The sequence below is a fragment of the Crassostrea angulata genome, chromosome 10 (assembly GCF_025612915.1).
Source record: "Crassostrea angulata isolate pt1a10 chromosome 10, ASM2561291v2, whole genome shotgun sequence".
Classification (NCBI taxonomy): Eukaryota; Metazoa; Mollusca; class Bivalvia; order Ostreida; family Ostreidae; genus Magallana; species Magallana angulata.
Window position 1 is genome coordinate 27,103,995 of NC_069120.1, and position 22,350 is coordinate 27,126,344.

At 32.9% G+C, this 22,350-nt stretch overlaps 3 protein-coding genes across 3 annotated transcripts; 1 reads left to right on the forward strand and 2 right to left on the reverse strand.

Annotated features, from left to right (window-relative positions):
- Positions 1–377: 377 nt before the first annotated feature.
- On the forward strand, positions 378–17,168 carry LOC128164831 (crossover junction endonuclease EME1-like). The gene is made up of 8 exons (XM_052828850.1): positions 378–515; positions 786–959; positions 1,812–1,904; positions 2,341–2,456; positions 3,968–4,082; positions 12,892–13,007; positions 13,678–13,855; positions 16,919–17,168. Exons 1-8 carry the CDS (start codon positions 378–380, stop codon positions 17,027–17,029), a joined length of 1,041 nt encoding a protein of 346 aa, XP_052684810.1. The 3' UTR covers positions 17,030–17,168.
- Positions 4,131–11,203, reverse strand: LOC128164825 (uncharacterized). Its single transcript, XM_052828843.1, has 2 exons — positions 11,050–11,203; positions 4,131–7,366 (listed from the first exon to the last, which is right to left on the reverse strand). The coding sequence occupies exon 2, from the start codon at positions 7,364–7,366 to the stop codon at positions 5,645–5,647; it is 1,722 nt and encodes a 573-aa protein (XP_052684803.1). The 5' UTR covers positions 11,050–11,203; the 3' UTR covers positions 4,131–5,644.
- A 1,130-nt stretch (positions 17,169–18,298) lies between the features above and the next one.
- LOC128164829 (uncharacterized) lies at positions 18,299–20,200 on the reverse strand. The gene has a single exon (XM_052828847.1). It carries the CDS (start codon positions 20,198–20,200, stop codon positions 18,545–18,547), a length of 1,656 nt encoding a protein of 551 aa, XP_052684807.1. The 3' UTR covers positions 18,299–18,544.
- Between the last annotated feature and the right edge of the window lie 2,150 nt (positions 20,201–22,350).

Sequence of the window (22,350 nt, forward strand, 5' to 3'; positions counted from 1 at the left end):
AAATTTAATAAAGAAAAAGGGTATATTACTTAGAACCATTTTAACAAGGCCTTGGACTTTCAGTTGGATATAACTATCTTTTTTTGCGTCAAAACAAGTTAAAATGACGCTGGTTTCAAGCGAAATGTACACCGATTGCGTAGCCTTCGCTCAAAAGCCAGACAAATCTTGTTGATTTCAAAGAGCCATGACTGAGTGGCCAGTAATGAAATAGACAGGTCTGCGTCATATCACCAATTGACACAACTACCCAAAGTCCAAGCTCCTGTTAAAATGGTTCTATTTGTTTCCCTCCCAAATCTCAATATTCTCTTTCTTTTTTAACAAGACCTAGGTTCTGTGAATTCTTTCTTATAGCATGGTGTACATATTTACAGATGCGGAAAATGAATAACAAGAAAGCTAGAGAAGAGAAGGCATTGTCCAAAGAGCTAGAAAAGCAAAGAAAAGATCCGATACGCATTGCTGAAAGAGAAAGAAAGAAACAAATGGGAGGATCTAAGGACTGTTTGCAGGTAATATTTTCAAAAATTAAAAATCAACAAAAAGGTGAAATTACTTATCGTATATTGCAATGTACTAGATATAAATATATTGCAACTTATACTCAAATGAAATATTTTGAGTGAGTTTTTAAATAAACTCCAAACCAAGAAGAATTAAAAGTGGAGTCTCCTGTTTACACTGATGAAATTATTTCCTATTTATTTGGGATACATTGGACAATGATTTCAAAGGCTGTGCTCTTCTGATTGTTACATAAACTTGTCTTCAATTTTTCTCAGTACTTGATTTTGATGTTGGATACCCGAATTGTGAACTCTGGAGGGCATGGAGTGGCCATATTTAAGGCTTGTGAAGCGCTAGGGATACAGTACATCACTAAAGAACAGACTGTACCATTCAGTATCACATGGAACAGACAAGTCACCAGTATTAATGTATCCATGGAAAATCAGGTATACTGGTACCTATTTTACATTATTAGACCAGATGCAACGATAAAAATTTAAACTGCAGTATACTGAGAACATCTGTTTTACCGGTATATGATTTTATTATGATGTTTTGAATGTTTAAAGCTAGTACCGGTAATTTGTAAAATGTCTAATAAAATAGTATTGCATCAATATGAAACAAATTTACATTGGGGGCCAAGGAGGTGGTATTTGTTATGTATACATTTGATCTTGCCAATCAGATGATCATTTAATTTTTAACATGCATTCAATTGCATTTCTCAGCATTTGAAGAGATACATTAGGTTGTTAACAGTCTAATATAGCTGAAGTCACAAATCTTTTGAACATCAGTGTATTTGCTTATAGTCATAATGGGGTTAATAAAACTGAACAGAGCTTTGGTTTATACCGTGGCTACATTCTCAATTTAAGCTTTGTTTGCTGGGAAAGACAATTAAATGGGTATACATTCAGGTAGCACATGATTAACATTATGTATCATATACTTGTCAAAAATATACATGTTTCCGCCCTATGCGATATGAACCAAAAACTTGCCTAACTGATTAAAATAAACCCTAGGGATGTGTTAAATTAAAAACATCAAGTATTATGAGGTAGAATTGGCATGCATCTTTCAATTTTGATGTCTGAGTTAGTATGACATAAAATAATACAGTAAGTCGACATCTTCCGGTACTTAGCATTTTTTAAGTCGCTTCCCATATTAGCCCTCAGTTGCTGGATATCAGCATGAGATCTTAACGGCTCTCGAGCTGATATACAGCAACCTAACTGGCTAATGTGAGATGAGATATAAAATGCCATGTAAGAATCTGTATATTTCAGGTTGAAACAGTGAAATCCGAGCAGACGGAGGAAGATGTCCTTGTGTTACTCCCAGTCGCTGACTTTGTTAATTTTGTACAGAATCATAAAAAGGTTATAAATCCTAATTTATATGTAGTACCTGTATTTTATAAAAAGAAAAAAGGAAAGCTTTACTGTAAACTGAATTTTTTTTATGATTTCTTGAAGTCACCTAGTGTTTATTTTTAAAATACTTTTGAATGCCTTTCATAGATATTGTAATTCCAATTAGATATCAAATGTTCAAGGAGACATCTTATAATTCATATTATTTTTTAGAAAACAAAACATGATGTATGATGGTTAATATTGTTTTCAGTTAAAAGAAAAATGAAGTTAATTCTCAAAAAGTGGCATTCATTTTATGAAGCTTTTTTTAATCTATGGAATTTACTTTAGTTTAAGACTACTGCCAATGGTTGTGTTGCTTCAAAAGTAATTTATTCATTGATCAACTGGCTTTTAAACATATCTCCTAACTGTATGAAATCTATTGTTTTATTTTCAGTGTGGCAGCGAATTAGGATGCGGACCAACTCTAATAAATTATGTACAGACTGTCAAACAACATTTACCTAATTCTATTTTATCATTTGTGGTCATAGGGATGGAAAAATATTTTAGGTAATTATTAGGTTGATGATTTAAGGTAACTCTTGTGGCTTTCGTGTCAGGTTCTTTTTTTACACAGCGTGATAAATTTCCAGTGATAGTTTTAATAAATAATCATTTAATATGGCATGTATTTGATTTAAAGTATTGTACACGTATGGATCATTGTTTTCAGTACAAATATAAAGCTCTTAATTTCAAAAATGAGTATTGTGAAATAATTTCATGAAAAATTACTTGACAGAAAAGGGGGAGTACTACTGCACTCGTTTCTATGGTTTTGCTAACAAGGCCCAAAATTTTAATATTTGTATTACAGTTTAATTGATAAGTATAAACATTTTAGTGACTGTTAGATTATGTCTATTTGGTTCATTTCAATGTTTTCAACGTTTGCAAAAAACAACTTGTAAAACTATAAATTTAGCAATATGGGGGTATACTTGTTCAAGAGACTTTCCAACAAAAACAAAATTAGTCAGTCAATTTAGATAAACTATGGGTTTTTTTTGTCTAATAAAATAATAATTATAATACACCTGGTATAACTCTTGTTAAATGTTTGATAAAAATAGGATGTAAACATTATAACTTTTGAGAAATTTTCAAAAACATAAAGTTTTGTCAATTTTTGGGAAGGTTGTGTTAAATTAAAGAATAAATGTAATAACTTTTGTGAACTTTTTGTAGGAAATCATGCAATAAAATTTTTTCATTTAATGACTATTAATCATTTGATTTTCTAACCTAACATAATATATTTTGGTGCATATAATTAAATATATATTATAAAATCATACTTCATCGTGTTAAAATTTGGCTGTTGAATTTTTGGACCAGCTCTATGTAGGAAATCAAAATTGCTAAGATATAAATATTTTCGTATCTTTAGTAAGTTTATAACTTCAAATTTTCAAAAAAGTTTTGGTTGACACAAATTTCTAAAAGGCTGGGTTTTAAAAAGATGTCATCATCTGAGAACGATTCCTACAAAATTCCTAAATAACTTAACTTCATTCAATCTATCTATTCTTTCTAAGTGCTTGATCCATTGAAGCTATACCATTGCCAAATGCGGTGGCATTATTGTTAATCTAAAAACAAGATAAATAATACTGACAATTTCCCATTCTCAAATATTAATATAGGTAATAACAGCAATGTTAAAGAGTTCACCAGGATATAACTTGGTTGTTTGTGTGATCAAATCCTGTGAAGCCCAATTAAGGGTTTCTGAGGGGAAAACAATCTTCTAGTTCATATCCCAGTGAACTTTTTAACATGCTGGTCATTTCTTAAAAACATTAACTTCAGAGGATAACATGGGTTGTCCTGAAAAATGGTATAATATCATACAAAATCTAAATATGACATTTATTGAATTCAATACATTGTTATTTTGAAAGAAGTCATAATATTGTGATGTAAGCAAACCTGGTTGTACATACATTAACTTATTTGTTTAACCAATCAAATAGCACATTACAAACAAGATTGAATGATTTCCCTTTTATTGTATTCAGAGATCAGAAAACTAAGGTACAAAGGAAGCACAGAGCAGCAGTGTTATCCAGTGAGAGGGTGACTCCATGTACGGACAGCGACCAAGGGAGTGTTCATCGTCTGGATGTCGAAGAGGTTTGACGGATTTTTAAAAAAAAAATTTAACTACATGGTCAAAGAGGTCATGAATATTTGAAAATGAAACTAATGCCCCAGTCACACATTCACGGATCAACTCCTAGGTTCTACTACGGAATATTTTCCACGGTTGACACTAGACAATCTAATGATACGAAGTTAGTACGGATGCACTACGGAATGGATACAAATTGATACATACGAATTACTATGGATTTATACGGAGTTAAAACGGACTTCTACGTTCTAAAACGGTTTAGTAAGTTTTTCTAAGGAAGTACTACGGTGATTTCATCCGTAGTGGAACTTTGAACATATTAAAAAATTGTCGCAGCTATACGAGTATTGCTACATTTGGATACGATAACAGACGGAAAAGCCACGGGTCAATACATATCGCCACGAATGATTCCGGATCGATTCCGTAGCTAATCCGGCATTTAATCCGTGAATGTGTGACTAGGGCATAACAAATCATCTTTACAGTCTATGAATGTCGAGCATTTTTTGTGTCAGCCATCAAGTTGATTAATTGTCAAATACTGATTATTTGTGAAAGATACTAGTAAATGAAGGATATTACATGTATTTGATTTGATACACCACTACCAATTCAGTAAACTATTGGAAGTAATGAAAGAAGATGAATGTAATATGCAATATAGAACCTTATCTACATTTTTCAAATGTCTTTACTGCAGTATGAGTTGTTTTGTTTTTTAAACTGGAAAGTAGGTACCTGGTAGTATGCAGTAGTAGGGAGTACAGCTCTCTTATGTGAAGGTCCAGCAAGGGGTACATGTAAAACAAAAATAAAGCAATACTCGGTATGTAGATTTCGAAGAAATAATTTTCATCGTAGAATTCCTACATTCCCAGAAGTCTGTTATTAAAAACAGCTGACAGGTCATTCATTTGAAAAAGATTAGAATTGATTTTTGTACCAACTAAGCTTTATTAAAAACCAAAGAGCATTCCTGTCTACCTTGTTCATTTAAAATATTGTTGTGAAAAATTTAAACAAACCTAAGGAATTTTATGAACATGAGGTCAGGATAAACAAACTTTGTTTCTCATGTTGATTAGAATCATATATAAAAGCCTACAATGCTTTAGGCTGTTACAATATAAAACTACAGTACCCCTTTAACATTCATTAAATGGTACATAGCGTTATAAATCAAACTTTAAAAAATATGTCAATAATTTAGACTCTAAATAAACAACAAAGCAATTAATTTACTCACAAGTAATGGAATATGTCATTTAAAAACTTTTTGTGACACATATATAAGAATTCCTTGTTTATTCTCAAAACTGAAAATATTTTTTCATTGAAAATGTACATTTTAGAGGTACTGTATGTACCAAAAAACTGTTGCATTTAAAAAGAATGAACAGAACAAAGTATACATTCATGATACTGGTATACAATATGGTCTGGAAGACTTAAGAATTTACAGATTAAGAGAATACGCTCATTTACATAATGTATTTTATACTAGAAAGATTATATTTATTCAGATTTGATGGCTGATATGTTTGACATATAGAGAGAATCACTGTAGATACTTGTACACTGTCACTTTGTTGGATATCCATTGTCCCACATGGAGATTGTTCTCATCATCTACACACAGACCACAAGGATTCTCTATACCTTGTTGTGGTGTGAGTAGTAAAGACAAGAAATGACCATCCTGATTAAGGATGTGAACTTCTTTATTCAAAAAACTACAGGCACAAACAATGATGTGACCGAGGAGATCAGTACAGATACCATAGGTACAAAACCTAAACACATGGCGTTTATAGGAGAATCTGTGTTGTCCTGATTTTTTCACCACCACTACAGCTTCCTTGGTAAAGTCTGATACACAGATATCACCATTGATGTTTTCTGTGATGTATCGTGGATCACCATACAGTTTCTGTCCTTTGTTGCCCCTCTGTATGTTCCGTATTTCTTTCCCTGTCTTGTTATACCTGTTGACTTTAGCCTCTCCATCCTTTATCATCCCCACCAGTATGTCCCCGTTGATGTGGGAGGAGTGTATGCTGATTGGTTCCCAGCCTACTGTTTTAATGAATTCAGTGATTGTATTATCCAGTGTTATCCTATTGATGACTTTGTTCTTTCTGTCGGTATAGATCAGATCCCCGTCCTGTGTGACTGTGTGGTAGCCATGTCCACCACTGGTTTGTACCTTCTGTAGCTGATTCCCCTGTAGATCTGTTTGGACAAGGTTTCTGTGATCATCACTGCCCCAGAGTCTGCCTGATTTACCCAGTGATATATGATATACACTGTCAACACCTGGTACTTTGTACTCCCTGACCTTGGTGACAGAGGAAGACAGAGACAGTGTTTGTTTCACGTCAGATTTCTCTTTATCTTGCTTTATCTCTTTCTCTGTAGGTTTCAACTGTGTTGATGAAGTAGCCATGGGTTTTATTTTCCTTTTATCAGGTTTAATGTTTGGGACATCTATATTTCCAAGTAACTTGCTGACTTCTTCGTAGGTGAATTGACCAGCAATAAACACTGGTGGGACTGGTTTAGTTGTCTCTGGTATAGATTGGATTTTTGAATTTTCAAATTTTGCAGATAATAAAACTTTGAAATTGCTTAAAGGGAGGTAGCCATGAAACTCTTTTAGAAGTTTTTCAAGGTACTTATTGTAATCATCGTATGTTTTTCCCTGTTGTTTCAACACTTTCAGTAATGACTTTTCTATGGTATTGGCTTGCTCCAATTTGTCTGATGTCACCTTATCTACCTGGTCTTTCAGAGACTTGGCGTCTGCCTTTATGCCGTTTCTGATACCATCCATGGTTTTCTTTACTTCTTTGCCATCTTCATCTGTCTCTGTTTTCAATTCTTTTGATGTTGGAAGGAAATATTCTTGGATTTTTGAGATTTCTTCCAAACAAAATGCAAACTTCTCTGCATCAATGTCCTCCATATCAACAAATTTATGGCCGAAGTGGTCTTCCATGGTTGTGCACTTTGAACATAGAGGAATGTTGCATTCATTGCATAGAATATCTGCATTTCGAGTTGGATGGAGCTTGCACTTGTCCACAGGAAGATGACGTTTGTGCTGTAGAAAGGGGACCACTTCATGTTTCTTTGTGTCTGGACTTTTCTGATGTTTGTCTCTGCATTGTTCACACAATTGTCTGTGGCAAGGATTGCAGTAAAACTGGCAGTTATTTTCACAGTCTTCAGTGCCACATTCCAAATAATGCTGGGCTGTGATTGGTAGGGAGGTCGCCATCTGAAAAAAATATCATAATGATTTTTTATTATTATTTTGATTGTAAACATTGAAGGTAAAAAAAAAATTATGGTATAAATATGAATGTTTGATGTTCAAACTACTGTTAGCATTTATATGGCCTATTCCCTGTCCCTCTTGAAAAAAGAGGGGCATACATCAGTATGTTGTCCAATCAATAACTTAAAAAGAACCTTTTCTAGACCAGTGGCGTAGCGCCCTTTACGCAAAAACGCAAATGAATACACAAAATTTTGCAAAGCATAGGTCTTATGATTTGAGTTTCCTATTTTTTGCACGTAAACAAATCGTATTGAGACTCCACTGAATTATAATCTGCATATTTAGTATTCAGTTCTCATCGTAAACCATGCAATTACTACGATTCCGGAAAATACCGTCACTCCATACTTTACATTAAAATTAATTGGAAGTTCGTTTGAATCAAAAATTAATATGGACAAGCTATACCTTTGACTTTCATGTTATTGTCTTTAAGAATGATCTACAATAAACTTATTAAAATGAGATGAACAACTTTAAACTCCTTTCAAGTTTAAATATTCATACTACATGTAAAATCTGAAAACACATCAAGTTTTGAGTGTTTGTCCGTAATTGTATTCTGTCAGTCTATACTTACATGTAACTTAAAGTCGGCGGTCGGGTGATTAAAATTTTGACAAAGTCACAATACATTGTGGTAAACTTGATCAAAAATTTGTCATTTAGGTAAGTATGTTACGGTTCGAATAATAGACCTGTTTCAAAACGCCTATTATCTTTAGTCATATGCAGTTGGTTTCCGCTGGGGTATCAGTGTCTCATATATAATTACACATTCTTTTAAAATTCAACATTTCCCTTACACATACAGTATGTAAAATTGTAACATTTTGAGACAATATCTCATCATCAAAAGCCTGCATGTAAATCTAAAAGCTAAAACCTAAAATCCAAGAGCATCGGGGTCTTGAAATTTTAAAGAAATTATTTGAAGAGTACCAGGTAAATAATGTTTGTCTCGGAATTCAGCAACTTTTGTTCATATTTATTGGAATCATAATACTTAAAAAATGTCATATTTTTAAGGTTGTTTTGCCATTCAAATAACATAAAATCCAGGATCTTCCGGGCGCTTCGCCCCCTGGGCCCCCACCAGGGCTCTGCCCTGGACCCGCTGGGGGCCCCACAATAATTATCACACATGCATAATGTGTTATGGTTGCTGTATTAAAAACATAGCTATGTAGTAATTTTTATAATTCTATGCATTTTTACTTTTTTAGCTCATCTGAGCAGAAGGCTCAAGTGAGCTTTTCTAATCAAGATTTGTCTGTTGTCTGTCGTTATAGGCGTCGGCGTGGTTGTAAACTTTTCACATTTTTATGGCTAAAGCGCTGGGCTGATTTCAAACAAACTTAATACAAAGCATCAATTGGAGTAGGGATTCAAGATTGTTCAGAATGAAAAGCTATGGCTTCTTTAAAAGGGAAATAATAAGATTTATTGAAAATTTGTTGGGATTTTTTTCCAAATCTTCTTTTCAAAAATAATATGGCCAAAAAAGCTGGAAATCGCATGGAAGCAGGTAAAGTGGACGTGCAACAGGGGTTGTAAGTTTTACATAAGATATATACCGGTATAGAGAAAATCTTAAAAAATCTTCTCAAATACAATGAGGCCAGAAAAGCTCAAATTTGTGTAGAAGCATCCTCAGGTAGTGTAGATTTAATTTTGTTCAATTCGTGATCTCTGAGGGTAGGGGAGGCCACAATGGGGGGGGGGGTGTGAAGTATTACATAAGAATACTAGTACATAGAGAAAATCTTCTCAAAAACTATACGGCCAGAAAAGCTGTAACTTGTGTGGAAGCATCCTACAGTAGTGTAGATTAAGGTTTGTTCAAATCATGATCCCCAAGGGTAGGGGAGGTCACAAGAGGGGGGGGGGATGAAGTATTACATAAGAATTAATAGAGAAAATCTTTAAAGATATTTTTTCAAAAAAAACGTTAGGCCAGAAAAGCTGAAACTTGTGTGGAAGCATCCTCAGGTAGTTTAATTTTTTCAAATCATGATCCCTGGTGGTAGGGTGGGCGACAATGGGGGGACCATGTTTTACATAGGTATATATAGAGGAAAATAGGAATAGAGAAAAATCTTCTCACAAATACTAAAACAACAAAAGGGGTTGGTATTCATCACAAATATTTGTGGAGAAAGATTAGCAGATTTGTGTACTTAATTGTCAAGATATTTTGATTTTGAAACTGTAATGCTGAATTGATCAAAGTTATGGCTATTGTTGATCAGGTGAGCGTTGTGGCCCCTGGGCCTCTTGTTAGATGTAAATATAAGTATTACAAATACACTGTGATATTTAAAACTTCCTCAGAATATTAACTTGGTACATGATAAAATTCATTTATACTTCTGAGAAGTCCTTGCTGTAAATTTAGTTTCCAGTTGAAAACATTCATGATTCTTTTTTTCTCTCATATGTGCAACAAAACCTAATATATTAACTCTTTTTAAACAAAATTTTGTCGATATTGAAGTCAAGAGTTTTTGGTTTAGGTAATTAGGTCACTATGTACATATACCTATTGTGAATACTTTGGTCCAGTGCATATTTTTAAATGATAACTTTATTTATTGAAGCTTTAAAATTTATCCTATTACAAAATAAATCCCTTTTGACTTTGAGGTCAATCGTGATAGGTCAATGTCTACCCATTTCTCTCTTTATCTACATTCCTTTTTCTTTCATTTATTCACTTCCTCTTTCTCTCAATGTATTAGTTTTTGAGACATTGGGTGCATGGAGGTGGATAAAAAAGTAAGTACGTCTAGACTATTTCTTTTGTTGATCATGTTGGATGGGCAGTTTACAGCACTATAGTGAAGCATTTAAAATCATTACTGAAGTCTAGAGATTTATTGGATCATATTAAAAGGAAAAGTATAAGAAAATGAAGTCATGAATTAATAAAATAAATTATACAGACATATATGTATGTAGTTAGTATGGCTCATTGCATAAGCAATGGTCAGGCTATAGAGCTACGGTGCACAGTACCAAATGGTGACTGAACAGCATTTGAAATTGTACTCCGCACACTAATGTAGATTCAGCTTCAAAGAGAACGGAAAATGTATAGCATTTCAGTTGGTCGGTTTAAGTTTACATCATATATTACTTACAAAATTTATCTTATGGTAATTTTGTTTGAGTTGCTTAGCAGTGGAATACATTGTTCTCACAAATAGCCTATGTTGTTCTATAATTACCGGTAGTAATACCATTATACAATTTCTTATTTTCTGACCCTCCCATAGAGATCAATATAAACTTATGTATTGACGCGCTTATGAACTCAATTTATTACATGTAATAATGATTCAGTGTGTTTATTTAGTCTGTTATTATGTTATTTCTTAAGAAAAAGATGTTTTCAATATACACATCAAATTAATCTAGAAATCTGTACTTTGTGCACTGTGATTTTTATCTAGTTTATTAGAGGGATTTATAACTTTGACGACGTAATAAAAATTTTAAGAGTCTTTATCAGTTTATCGGTTTGGTATCAGTTTAAATCAAATTTCAAAAAAGTACTAAAATGCACATATTACACATCTTCAACAACTTCTGGTCATGTTTTAATGAAGTATACTTACATTATTTATGAGGAATCATGCATTAACATTTTAAGTGTCATGGCAGCCATCGGAAGGTTGGGAGATAAACGTTTTTTGCTTCCTTATTGACTTTAAATCCCACCCAGTAAAGGTAGATTGACCCACTATCTTATGCTTGCACAATTTAACTGTAAAATCTGTGCATGTATACACTTGTACCCTTAATGTCAATTCTTTATCTACAATGTTAAAATTATTTTTTTTCTTTAGATGCCACTAGGTTTATTTATGTGCTACTAAAAATAAGACACAAAACAATTAAGTTTATAAAACAATACTAACTTAGGCTTTATAAGACACCACGTCACAAGATGGTGAATTTTAAAAACTTTTAAAAATGTTTGGTAAATTGAGTTGGTTGTATATCGCCTTAGCTCAGTGGTTAAAGTATCAGGCTTGTGAATGCAGATCATGAGTTCAAATCTGCATGCGGCTTTTGTTCATATTGACTGAACTAAATTTTTACAAAGATAATTTTTTATCCAAAATTGCAATTTTTTCCATATTTGACATATTCGTCTCATCTATCTTGCTTTCTATCATAATCAAGTCATTTTTTCCTTATTTGAGAAACTATTTCAAGGTGTAGTGAGCCACCTTAAGGTCAGGGGCTCATTTTGTTTTAAATGTTTACCTTTTCATGATCACGAAAACAACTAAAGGCTCTTTCACAATTGGCACATGAATTTGGATCCCAAACTGTTGTCAAAAAATTGCTGATGAAAAGGTATTCATTTGAAAATTTGCATGATCTACAGCAACTGTTGTTCGATGCAAACACATTAAAACTTATATAACTGATATATCTTGTGTCTATAGGTGACTGTTGTACAATAAAGGTGAGTGTAAGATAATGCGATAGGATTGTGTGAATTATCAGGTGATCTGATAATTGAATGTGCACCCATGCTATTAGACTTGCAGCTCGCGCGAGTCAGAGGATATCTATATACTGCCAATTTCCGACGCTGTAATCGAAAATTCAGCAAACCCAGCAGAGTGCAAGAAGGTATTGATGCAGCAGCATCTGTGGTCAGTTGTAGTCTCTGAAACAGAGATGCTAATACAGGGTATATATACAAGTGGCAAAGCATTGCAAATTGAAGCTGATAAATCATGTAATGATAGTAAAACGTTGCAAGGTTACATGAGACACGTTGAGCAACAGTCTCATGGTCGCACAACACAGGCATAGACAACTACGATTTATCTCACGACCCTTAAAAAAAATACAATATATGTTGCAAGACGTTCGTACTTATGTTCATGCCTTGAATTTTGGATCGCATTCGGTTGTGTCTGAATAGTGTGCACGCCACTATTTTTAGGAGACTTGATGCAACCACTAAAGTACATGCAACAAATGTGAGACATTATGCATTGTATACAAGATATCATGCAAAGTTAAAACATTGCATTCGCAAAGTGTTGTAAAGTGCTTGTCCACCAATTGTGAAAGAGCCTTGAAGACATTTTATACATGTAGGCATGCCAGGTAGATTTACATTGTAGCAAATGAAATTGAGGTATTTGGTATGGCATTTGGATAGGGTTTTATCATTGTTAAGAAAATATTTGACTTGAGACATTTTTTGTGGATGCAAGAGATAAGTCACATATTAAATGTTGCCCTTTATCACAGGCAACATTAGGAAATAAAAAAACACAAATTTAGTATAAAATGTATATTTTCTTGCATCTGTGATTTTAGAGCAAAAAGTTGGAAAACAAATGCACTTTGCAGATAAAACTTATTTATACACTATCTACATATTTTTTATCATAATAAAATAATAATGCTATTTGAATATAAATCTGCAGGCCATTACAGACAACCAGCTTCAGACAGATGTGATGGTTTATTTGTTGGAGACCTCAGAGGAACTCGCAGAGTTTGTACGCACATTCTCAAAGGCTGTGGCAGAGAAACCTGCGAAGTAAGATAAATTGAAACAGTGATAAATTTAATCAATCAATATTTGTGTTATTGCCTCTATATATGTACTTGTTTGTTGATGTCTTCGTATAAAAAAAAATACTGTAGATTGGCCAATGTTCATGATGGTTTCAATTTTACTGCGTTTTCAATTGATCATTTTCTCGCGAAATTAAACCCATCGTGGATATTATCATTAGTTTTCAAAACGTGTTTCGATGCTTACATTCTGATCAATTGATTATCTAGCAGTGTGAAATTAAAATCATTGCAAATTGTACTTTATTAAAAATTGTGAATTTTAACACCATGGAATAAAATGACTTACAATAAATAAACAGAGAAAAGATGTTACAAAAAATGTTAGGAAAAACCCTCTCTAGTTTTTGTTTGGTTTTATGATTAACTTATTTTCTCAGCATGCTTTATGTTTCATGCAAAAGATACATCAACTTCAACTCGATTTTCAATAATTTTTGCTATAACAAGAGGGCCTCAATGGTCATAGCTACTTTGAAGATTTTATTAATCTTCATAAAAGTTCTCTGTATTGAAGATATCAGAAAATATTCAAATTTGAAATTCTATCCAAAAATTTAAAACTTCAGCTTTTTGTCTTCCTTTAAAAACCTGAATTGCTTAAGACATGAGGTTCTTTCTTGTGATTGTAGGAAAGATCGTTTACAGACAGCTTTCTTTGATGATGGTGTATCTACAGTGAAAGTTGACAAGAATGGACAAGGTCTTCTGAAGGTTTGGAAGCAACAGCTGCTGCAGTTTAAGAACATCAGTCCTGACATTGCTGATGCTATTGTACAGGCCTACCCTTCCCCTCACTCACTGATGGAGGTACACATAGCTGTGTATTTAATGGATTTATAGATTTATTAGAGAAACGTTCATATTATTAAGTCCATATGTTTACTTGAGTGAGTGTAGCAGAATATTGCTAGTAATCTCAATAGGTATACAATGTGAATGATGTAAACAAGAATGATTCAACCATATCATGTTATATGATTTAATTCGAGTTGTAATGTGCTTTCTTATTGGCTAAACAAATTATTTAATTTAGTATAAAGAACGTTGTCTACGTCATAGTTAGAGTAACGTCCATAAACACATCAGTCCGCCTGATGTTATGTTTAAATTTTGTACACTTTGATGTCAGTTTTTAAAAAGATCAAATAACTGATGTTATCTTTAATTAATAGCAATTAATAATTAAATTATAAAGAATCAATTTAATATTTATTATTTTTATACAATGTAAAATGATTTGGAACAATTTGTGCTCTTTAATGAACTATTATAAAGCATAAACTGTTACAATCCACTTGATATAGTATAAAACTAATTGCTGTTTTAAAAAAGCGTAAACTGTTTCAAACCATTGTATATCGTATTAAACTACTTAAGGTAAGATTTGCGGTTACAGGGAGATAACTCACAAATTTTCATTGTGACGTAACACCAACTACCCTTTATTTCAGCTAATATTTCAAAAAATATATGACGTCATAATTGATTTCGGGTTTTTATTTTTTATTTTGCAGGGTTTTGTAGTTTCAATGAAAGAATAACGGGACACAAGCTATTTATCAGTTTCCACGAAGTCCGCATTATGTGGTTTTGAGTAGTGTTTTAGAAACATCAGATAACACATATTCTGAGATTCGTTTTTCCTGAATTCGGTGGACTTGGAAAGGTTTCAAAAAAGATGTTTCGTTTACATATTAGTAGACCAAAATTACGACTTTTGTTACATTTTATTCTATTTTTAGATATTTCATTAAAATTAATTAGAATGAATCATGATATAAATAGTGACATTATTTTCGAACATTTTAAGCTTAAAAAACCCCCATAATAGTTATATAAAATGTACATATTTTCACGAATTCAACATGAAAATTGGAACTCATGAACTTTGACCTTTTTGTACAGTTTTTTTTTTTGTAGTTAAAAAATGGGACAGGCAAAATCATTTGAATTTCTTGAGAAAAAAGACTTTAGTATAGTGAACAAAATGGTATTTACAGTAACTTTGGTACAACTCCTAAAAAATGCCAACCGCAAAGCTAATCTTAATATTGAATTCATTCCTTAAATTAGAGAAGTATATACATGTATAATTTATGTGATACTTAAAACTATACGTCTTCTAGGTTATCATTCAAGATAGGGCCTTTTAAACAAGTGTACACGATTTATCTCACTAATCTAACAAAAAGAAAACAAGAACTTTGACTTGCTAGTATCACCCATCAAAAAAATAATCTGAACTGTTTGAGAATTTGGTAATTTTTCTCCTTAAATTTACTTGTTTTGTAGTTTTGTAGCTTACATGAATGTACATAGATTTATATCATTGATAAAGTTTTGTTTACAATATATAGCTCACCTGAGTGAGCTTTTCTGTCTTGTCTGTCGACCGTCTATCCATAAACTTTTCACATTTTCAACATCTTTTTAAGAACTACTGGGCCATTTTCAACCAAACTTGGCACAAATCATCCTTAGGCAAAGGGAATTCAAAGTTGTGAAAATTAAGGGTCACGCCCTTTTTCAAGGGGAGATAATTTAAAGTAAATGATTTTTTTTTATAGAAATTTTCAAAATCTTCTCAGGAACCATAAAGCCAGGAAAGCTGAAACTTGTGTGGGAGCATCCTCATGTAGTGTAAAGTTGTAAATATCATGACCCCCGGGGGTAGGGTGGGGCCACAATGGGGGGTCGATGTTTTACATAGGAATATATAGAGTAAATCTTTAAAAATCTTCTTCTCAGAAACTAATCAGCCAGGTAAGCTGAAACGTGTGTGGAAGCATCTTCAGGTAGTGTAGATTCAAAGTTGTGAAAATCATGACCTCCGGGGGTAGGATGGGCCCACAATGGGGGGGGGTCGAAGTTTTACATAGGAATATATAGAGTAAATCTTTAAAATTCTTCTTCTCAAGAACCATAAAGCCAGGAAAGCTGAAACGTGTATGGAAGCATCCTCAGGTAGTGTAGATTCAAAGTTGTGAAAATCTTGACCCCCGGGGGTAGGGTTGGGCCACAATGGGGAGTCGAAGTTTTACATAGGAATATATAGAGTACATTTTTGAAAATCTTCTTCTCAGAAACTAATCAGCCAGATGATTCTTTATAATTGTTAAGACTTCGGCTCCAGGACAATTCTTCGGCCTCACAAGAAGGTTCAGAGTTTGATGTAGCTTTATATCCTATACATAAACAATTGTTAAGGATCTTTTTGAGAACTGCAATACTCAACATGTGATATGAATATAAAATTAACCTGTTAGAAAAGGGACTAATGATTATAAACATAAGAAATGGATTTTATTTATACAGGATCTACATGTATTATTGTACATAATCCAGATAGTTTGTATTATGACGCCATTAAGCTGGTTTTATCATACCTGTTGTTCCTCAGGTGAGCGATATGGCCCATGGGCCTCTTTTTTTCATGACAGTAATTTTTAAAATATTTGCATATCTTTTACTTGTTCAATTGATAAAGGATTGTGTGAAAACTATATGTACCCAGGTAACAAGTTCTTTTTTTAAAAACATATTTCTGTGTTTTATGCATACACAAAATGCAATGATTCAAAGGAACAAGAAAAATTACTAGAAAATATTGTGGTAAGTTAATAACTGTACGCTAGTGACCTCTTCCATGAACAAATTTCAAAATAATCAATTTAAAATGACGTGGTTTCAAGCGAAATATTCTTATCTCAAAAGCCAGGCAAATCTTAATGATTTCAAAGAGTAATGGCTGAGTGGACAGCAATGAAATAGACAAGACTACGTCACATCGTTGTTTGACACAACTACCCAAAGTCCAAGCTCTTGTTTTAAAAATGGTTTTAACTGTTATTCCATATTTGCTGTTGACAGGTAAGAAGGGGAGCTGGTGTTTTGGAGACGTCACGCAGAGTGGGAAAGGAAATGTCAAGGAGAATCTACACTTTGGTGACCAGTTCTAATTCTAGCGAAGTTATGAAATGACCTCCAATATTTACATTTACATGTGTCAATCCTGGAGCAATACTCTCTGTTTTTAGCTTAAGATGATCTGAACAATTATTTTTTATTGTAAAATGACTCATTAGAAGAATTCATGTATGCAATAAATTGATAGATTCATTGTGATTTCATATTTTTGTTATTCACCAATATTTATTATATCAATCTTATAATTACAACAAAATCTATTTAAAGACAATCAATTTTAGCTGTTGTAAATATCTTAACAGTTAAACATCATTACAGTTAGCACACTTATATAACGGATTCAAGCATAGAGTGAAATAATTTTCATATCAATGTTATGAACTTATCAAATATATCAAAATACATTTATAACAACTTACATGTGTCTGGCACTTGGACATAATCATGGTTTACCGTAGTTGCAATGTTAACGATCTCCGATCCTCAGCAATGTTCGATAACTCTAAATTACCGGGATTTCTTTTATTCGTACCATAAATCTGACTTTTATAAAGACAATTTGAATAAGTGTCCTAGTGTTAGTTTTATAGTCAGTAACACAATTACATGCTTAGAGTAGTGGATTCACGGAGAACTACTAGTCAATTAAATGTTGGTAAAGAATTTGAGCCACCGATGCACCGGTACTTTTTTTGGGCAAACTAAGCTTGCTTATTTATTCCATTATATCCATTTTAGCCAAATTTGCAATAACTTTGTAAAATGCATGGATACCATCTAAATATTTCATTGATAACGTTTGAAAGAAAAATAACTTTTTTTTAAAGAAAAAAATATGTTGAAACTGAGGATCGGAGAACCTTTTACCTTAAACAGTAAATGTCATGACTCGGTCCGTTTCCTATTACCAGGGACCGCTTGGCTTATTCTCATTCAAAATTTATAATACCAATATTATGCTTTGCGGTGACAACATGCTGAATGGCGAAATATTTTATTTTGCTTTCTGTCTTAAACCTCAAATTTATTCTAGAGCAGAAGAAATGGAAATCTTCAAAGTTTTTTTTGACGTAAGGGTTGCATATTGCTGAGAGGCGACAACAAAAAAATCATGTGAACATATAACGTCACCCGTTGTCAACTCATGTTGAGAATTCTTATAATCACGACGTCTTCTTTTGTAATAATTTATCGCTTGATTCTTTGTCAATTTAATTGCCGAAGTACTATTTTAATTATTTTTGCACGGGTTCTGTTGCATTACACTCTTGACTATATGTAGAATAAATCAAAAATATGAACAGTGCAATTAACAGGGGTTAATGAAAAGGTGTGGTCGAAAGGGACACAAGCACAAATAGTCTTAATTAATATATACAGTGTATAATTTGTTCTTATAAGTGCTTACTTTCTCCAAAAATAACAAATTTTGTTGTCGTTGTTTGCAATTTGATTAGAATTCTCGAAGAGTTTTCAAAAATAGCTTTCGCTAAAAAGCTTCAATCGTGAGAATGTTTCTCTATGATGATATGCATCAGAATGTCTTAGGTGTCTGACACATAATGAGTGTTAAAAAAGATATTTGTACACTTCCACTGTGTAGTTCCATCGTCCTACACACAGGTTGTTCTCAAAATTTACGCAAAGACTTAGAGGATAGTCTACCCCTTGTTGTGGTGTAAGAAGTAGTGACAGGAACTGACCGTCCTGATCTAGAAGATGAACAGTGTTTGTGGAAATATTACAAACTATTATGTGGCCGAGGATATCTGTACATACTCCATAGGGATAAAACTTTGCTTTTAATCTATGGGAGAACCTGTGTTGTCCTGATTTATTTACTACCACTATAGCTTGTTTGTTATAGTCTGATGTACAGATATCACCATTGATGTTTTCTGTGATGTAGTGTGGATTTCTATACAGTTCCCGTCCTTTGTTGTCTCTCTGTATATTCTGTATTTCTTCTCCATTCTTGTTGTACCTGGTGACTTTAGCCTCTCTACCCTTAATCATTCCCACCAGTATGTCCCCGTTGATGTGGGAGGAGTGTATGCTGAAAGGTTCCCACTCACCTGTTCTAATGAAGTTAGTAATTTCATATTCCAATGTTATTATTCTGATGACTTTGTACTTTCTGTCTGCAAAGATCAGATTCCCGTCCTGCGTGACTGTGTGATGGCCCTCAAATCTACCACTACTTTTTATATTTTTAAGATAATTTCCTCGTGCATCCATGTGGACAATGTTCCCACTCCCATCACTGACCCAAAATCTGCCACAATTATCCAACGATATATGATATACATGGTCTACAACTGGTACTCTGTACTTTCTGACCCTAACAAGAGAAGAATGCAGTGGCATTGTTAGTTTTAGAGAATGGTTCTCTTTGTCTTTTTGGTTCTGCTTTAAACGTGTAGAGACAGTCTCCATAGCTTTTCCTTTTTTATCATCAGTAAAATGAATACTTCCAAGTAGCTTGGCAACATCATCTTTGCAAAATTGACCTTCAGTAAATATTGGTGGAACTGGATTTTTTATATCTGGAATGGATTGGATTACCCAATTCTCAAAACTGGTTAATAATAAAACTTTGAAATTCTTGACAGAGAGATGGTCACGAAACTTCCTGTAATTTTTTTCTAGGTATACAATATAGTCTTCAAATGATTTTTCCTGTGCTTTAAGAATTTTAAAAAGTGTTTCTTCTATCGCATCGGCGTATTCCAATTTGTCTGATGTCATCTTTTCTACAATCTCCTTTAAGGATTCAGCTTCAGTCTTTACGGATTGTCTGATGCCATCTATAAGCATCCGTATTTCTGCGTCATTGTCCTTTCTCTTTATCAAATGGTGATAAGTTTGAAGATGATTTCTTTGAATTTTGGAGATTGCATAATGACAAAATTCAATTTTTTCTGCATATGTTTCCCCCGGGTCATTAAATGTATGACCTCGATGCTCTTTCATGGTTGAACACTTTGAACAAAGAGGAATGTTGCATTCATTACAAAGGATATCTGCGTATCGAGTCGGATGGAGCTTACATTTTTCCACAGGGATCTGATGGTCATATCCGATGGTGTCTGTACTGTTTTGATTTCTACATTCTTCACACAATCGTTGATGACAAGGATTGCAGTAAAAAGGACAAACTTCGTCACAGTTAAGAGCGCCACACTTCAAACAGTGTTGAACAGCGACTGGTATAGAGGTCGCCATCTGAAAAAATGCCTTAATTTATTATATCAGATTATATACAATATACATTTTTGAATGCACGAAACCAATAATAGGTCTATTTAATCACTGGCCCCTTGTTTTTCTATTCGCACATGATGGATGAGCATTCGAGACAAAACTCTAACGTACTTAAAGGTCATAATTCTCCACACTCCAATCTAGGAAAATAGTGTTAAAATTGCGTCTTGCAAACGACACGGGCTGTGATTAGTTAAGTCCATAGCATAACTAATACATGTATTTCCACACCAAGGTATAAACTTGTTATTTGCAAGCTATAAAGTTAGATACCCCACTCTTAACAGATTTTATTTCATTATAATCATAGTTTTTATTATTAAGAACGTCGACTTTGTGAATAGCATTTTTTTAAAGTGTAAATATACCGAAAAGTAACTTTTGGACAATGCTGAATTCAACGATGATTAATATTGTGATAATTGAAACTATATCCGCAAATATACAGAACCATTTTAACAAGAGCTTGGACTTTGGGTAGTTGTATATATATATATCACTGTTGGCCATTCAGCCATGGCTCCTTGAAATCAACAAGATTTGTCTGGCTTTTGGGATAACACTACAGTACGCAATCGGTGTATAATTCGTTTGAAACCAGCGTCATTTTAAACATGTTTTGACGCAAGAAATGGATAGTTACATCCTACTAAAGGTCCAAGGCCTTGTTAAAATGGTTTTAGTTCTTGTAACATATACAAAGTAAATGTTAGAGAAAGATGGGCCCCTATGATGTGTTTCAAATAATTTAAATTTACTAATAGTTTGCACTTGCGTATCAACGGGATTACAGTTACCCTCACTGTTTAATTTACACATTGGAGTAAATGAAGTCCAAAATTAGCAGATATTTAGACATATACATGGGATTAGTATTAAAAACATTATTTAATCGTAAAACAAGGAGGGAATAAATTTCAGAACTTGAATAAAAACGTGGAGAAAAATTTTAGGTTATCATTACTGGCTTTTCATTAGATCTTTCAGTTAAACACTTTTCAAAATAAAGGTACGACAAAAATACATTCACAAACTAGGAGTTCAAACAAAATTAGTTAAGTATGCAGCAATTCCTACATACATTGTAATTGCTTTTTAAATTTCAAATGATATATATAACTTAAAACACTTACTTACAATTTTTTGCAGAATTCCAGATATAACATCGATATGACACAAGTGTTGTCAGACTTTGAAATGACGAAAAATGAGACTTGACAAGATGTGTTATCTACTTCCCCAATTATTAATCTTTGATCTCTTAGACCCAATTAACATGAGCTCATTTTATCTTTTGTCGTTCATATTCACAAGCAAACTGAGTGTAAATTAGTAAAAAAAAAAAAAAAAGGGTTAAAGGATCCCGAAAAAAAATGTACGGTCCATTTTTTGAAATACATGTATCAACATGACGATCAAAATATTATAAATTACGTCATATTTATCATTTATTATGAAAGTCATAAAGAAGCTGAATTTGAAAGACGGGCGTCACTGCATTGACCTTTTATTAAAAAGATAAGACCTCTAATTTTCTGCGCCAATTTGAAGTTTGATACAAATTTATAATGATAATGATAATTCCCGGTTGATATATGACTCCAAAGTTAAGATCTGTTATTTCAAAATCCACAATATTTTACAACACACCTAGTGTAAATTAATGCATTTTTCAATGGCTTTGGTAGTGTGTTTTCGACTTTGGTAAGACGGGGAAAAGAGCAGATGAAATTGGATCCGCTTTGTACTTCCTCGTTTATAGAATTTGCAAGTATGTTAAATCCATATACTAGTAATTAATCTTCCCTCTCCGTCTAAACTCATAATTAAAACTCCATTATTAAAATATTTTTCATGAAAACCTCTACAAAGTTGTTTTCTGTATTAGCTTCATATACATGAATATATAATTCTATTACTTGTTTAGCTGAATATACAAATATAAATAAATAATCTTACAAGTTTTATAGACGATACTTTTGGTTAGACATTGCTGGCTTTCAATTTTAAAGAAGAGGAGATCTAAGTTAATAAAAAAATATACATAATTGTTAAGTTTATAATTGGAAAGTTTGGTTAAATTGACCATTTATAACAATTTCTTAACCTGA

Coding starts and splice junctions, on each gene's coding strand:
- LOC128164831 (XM_052828850.1), top strand. CDS start 378: ATGCGGAAAATGAATAACAAGAAAGCTAGAGAAGAGAAGGCATTGTCC. Junction 960..1,811: donor ATGTATCCATGGAAAATCAG/GTATACTGGTAC, acceptor TGTATATTTCAG/GTTGAAACAGTGAAATCCGA. Junction 1,905..2,340: donor TTGTACAGAATCATAAAAAG/GTTATAAATCCT, acceptor TTTTATTTTCAG/TGTGGCAGCGAATTAGGATG.
- LOC128164825 (XM_052828843.1), bottom strand. CDS start 7,366: ATGGCGACCTCCCTACCAATCACAGCCCAGCATTATTTGGAATGTGGC.
- LOC128164829 (XM_052828847.1), bottom strand. CDS start 20,200: ATGGCGACCTCTATACCAGTCGCTGTTCAACACTGTTTGAAGTGTGGC.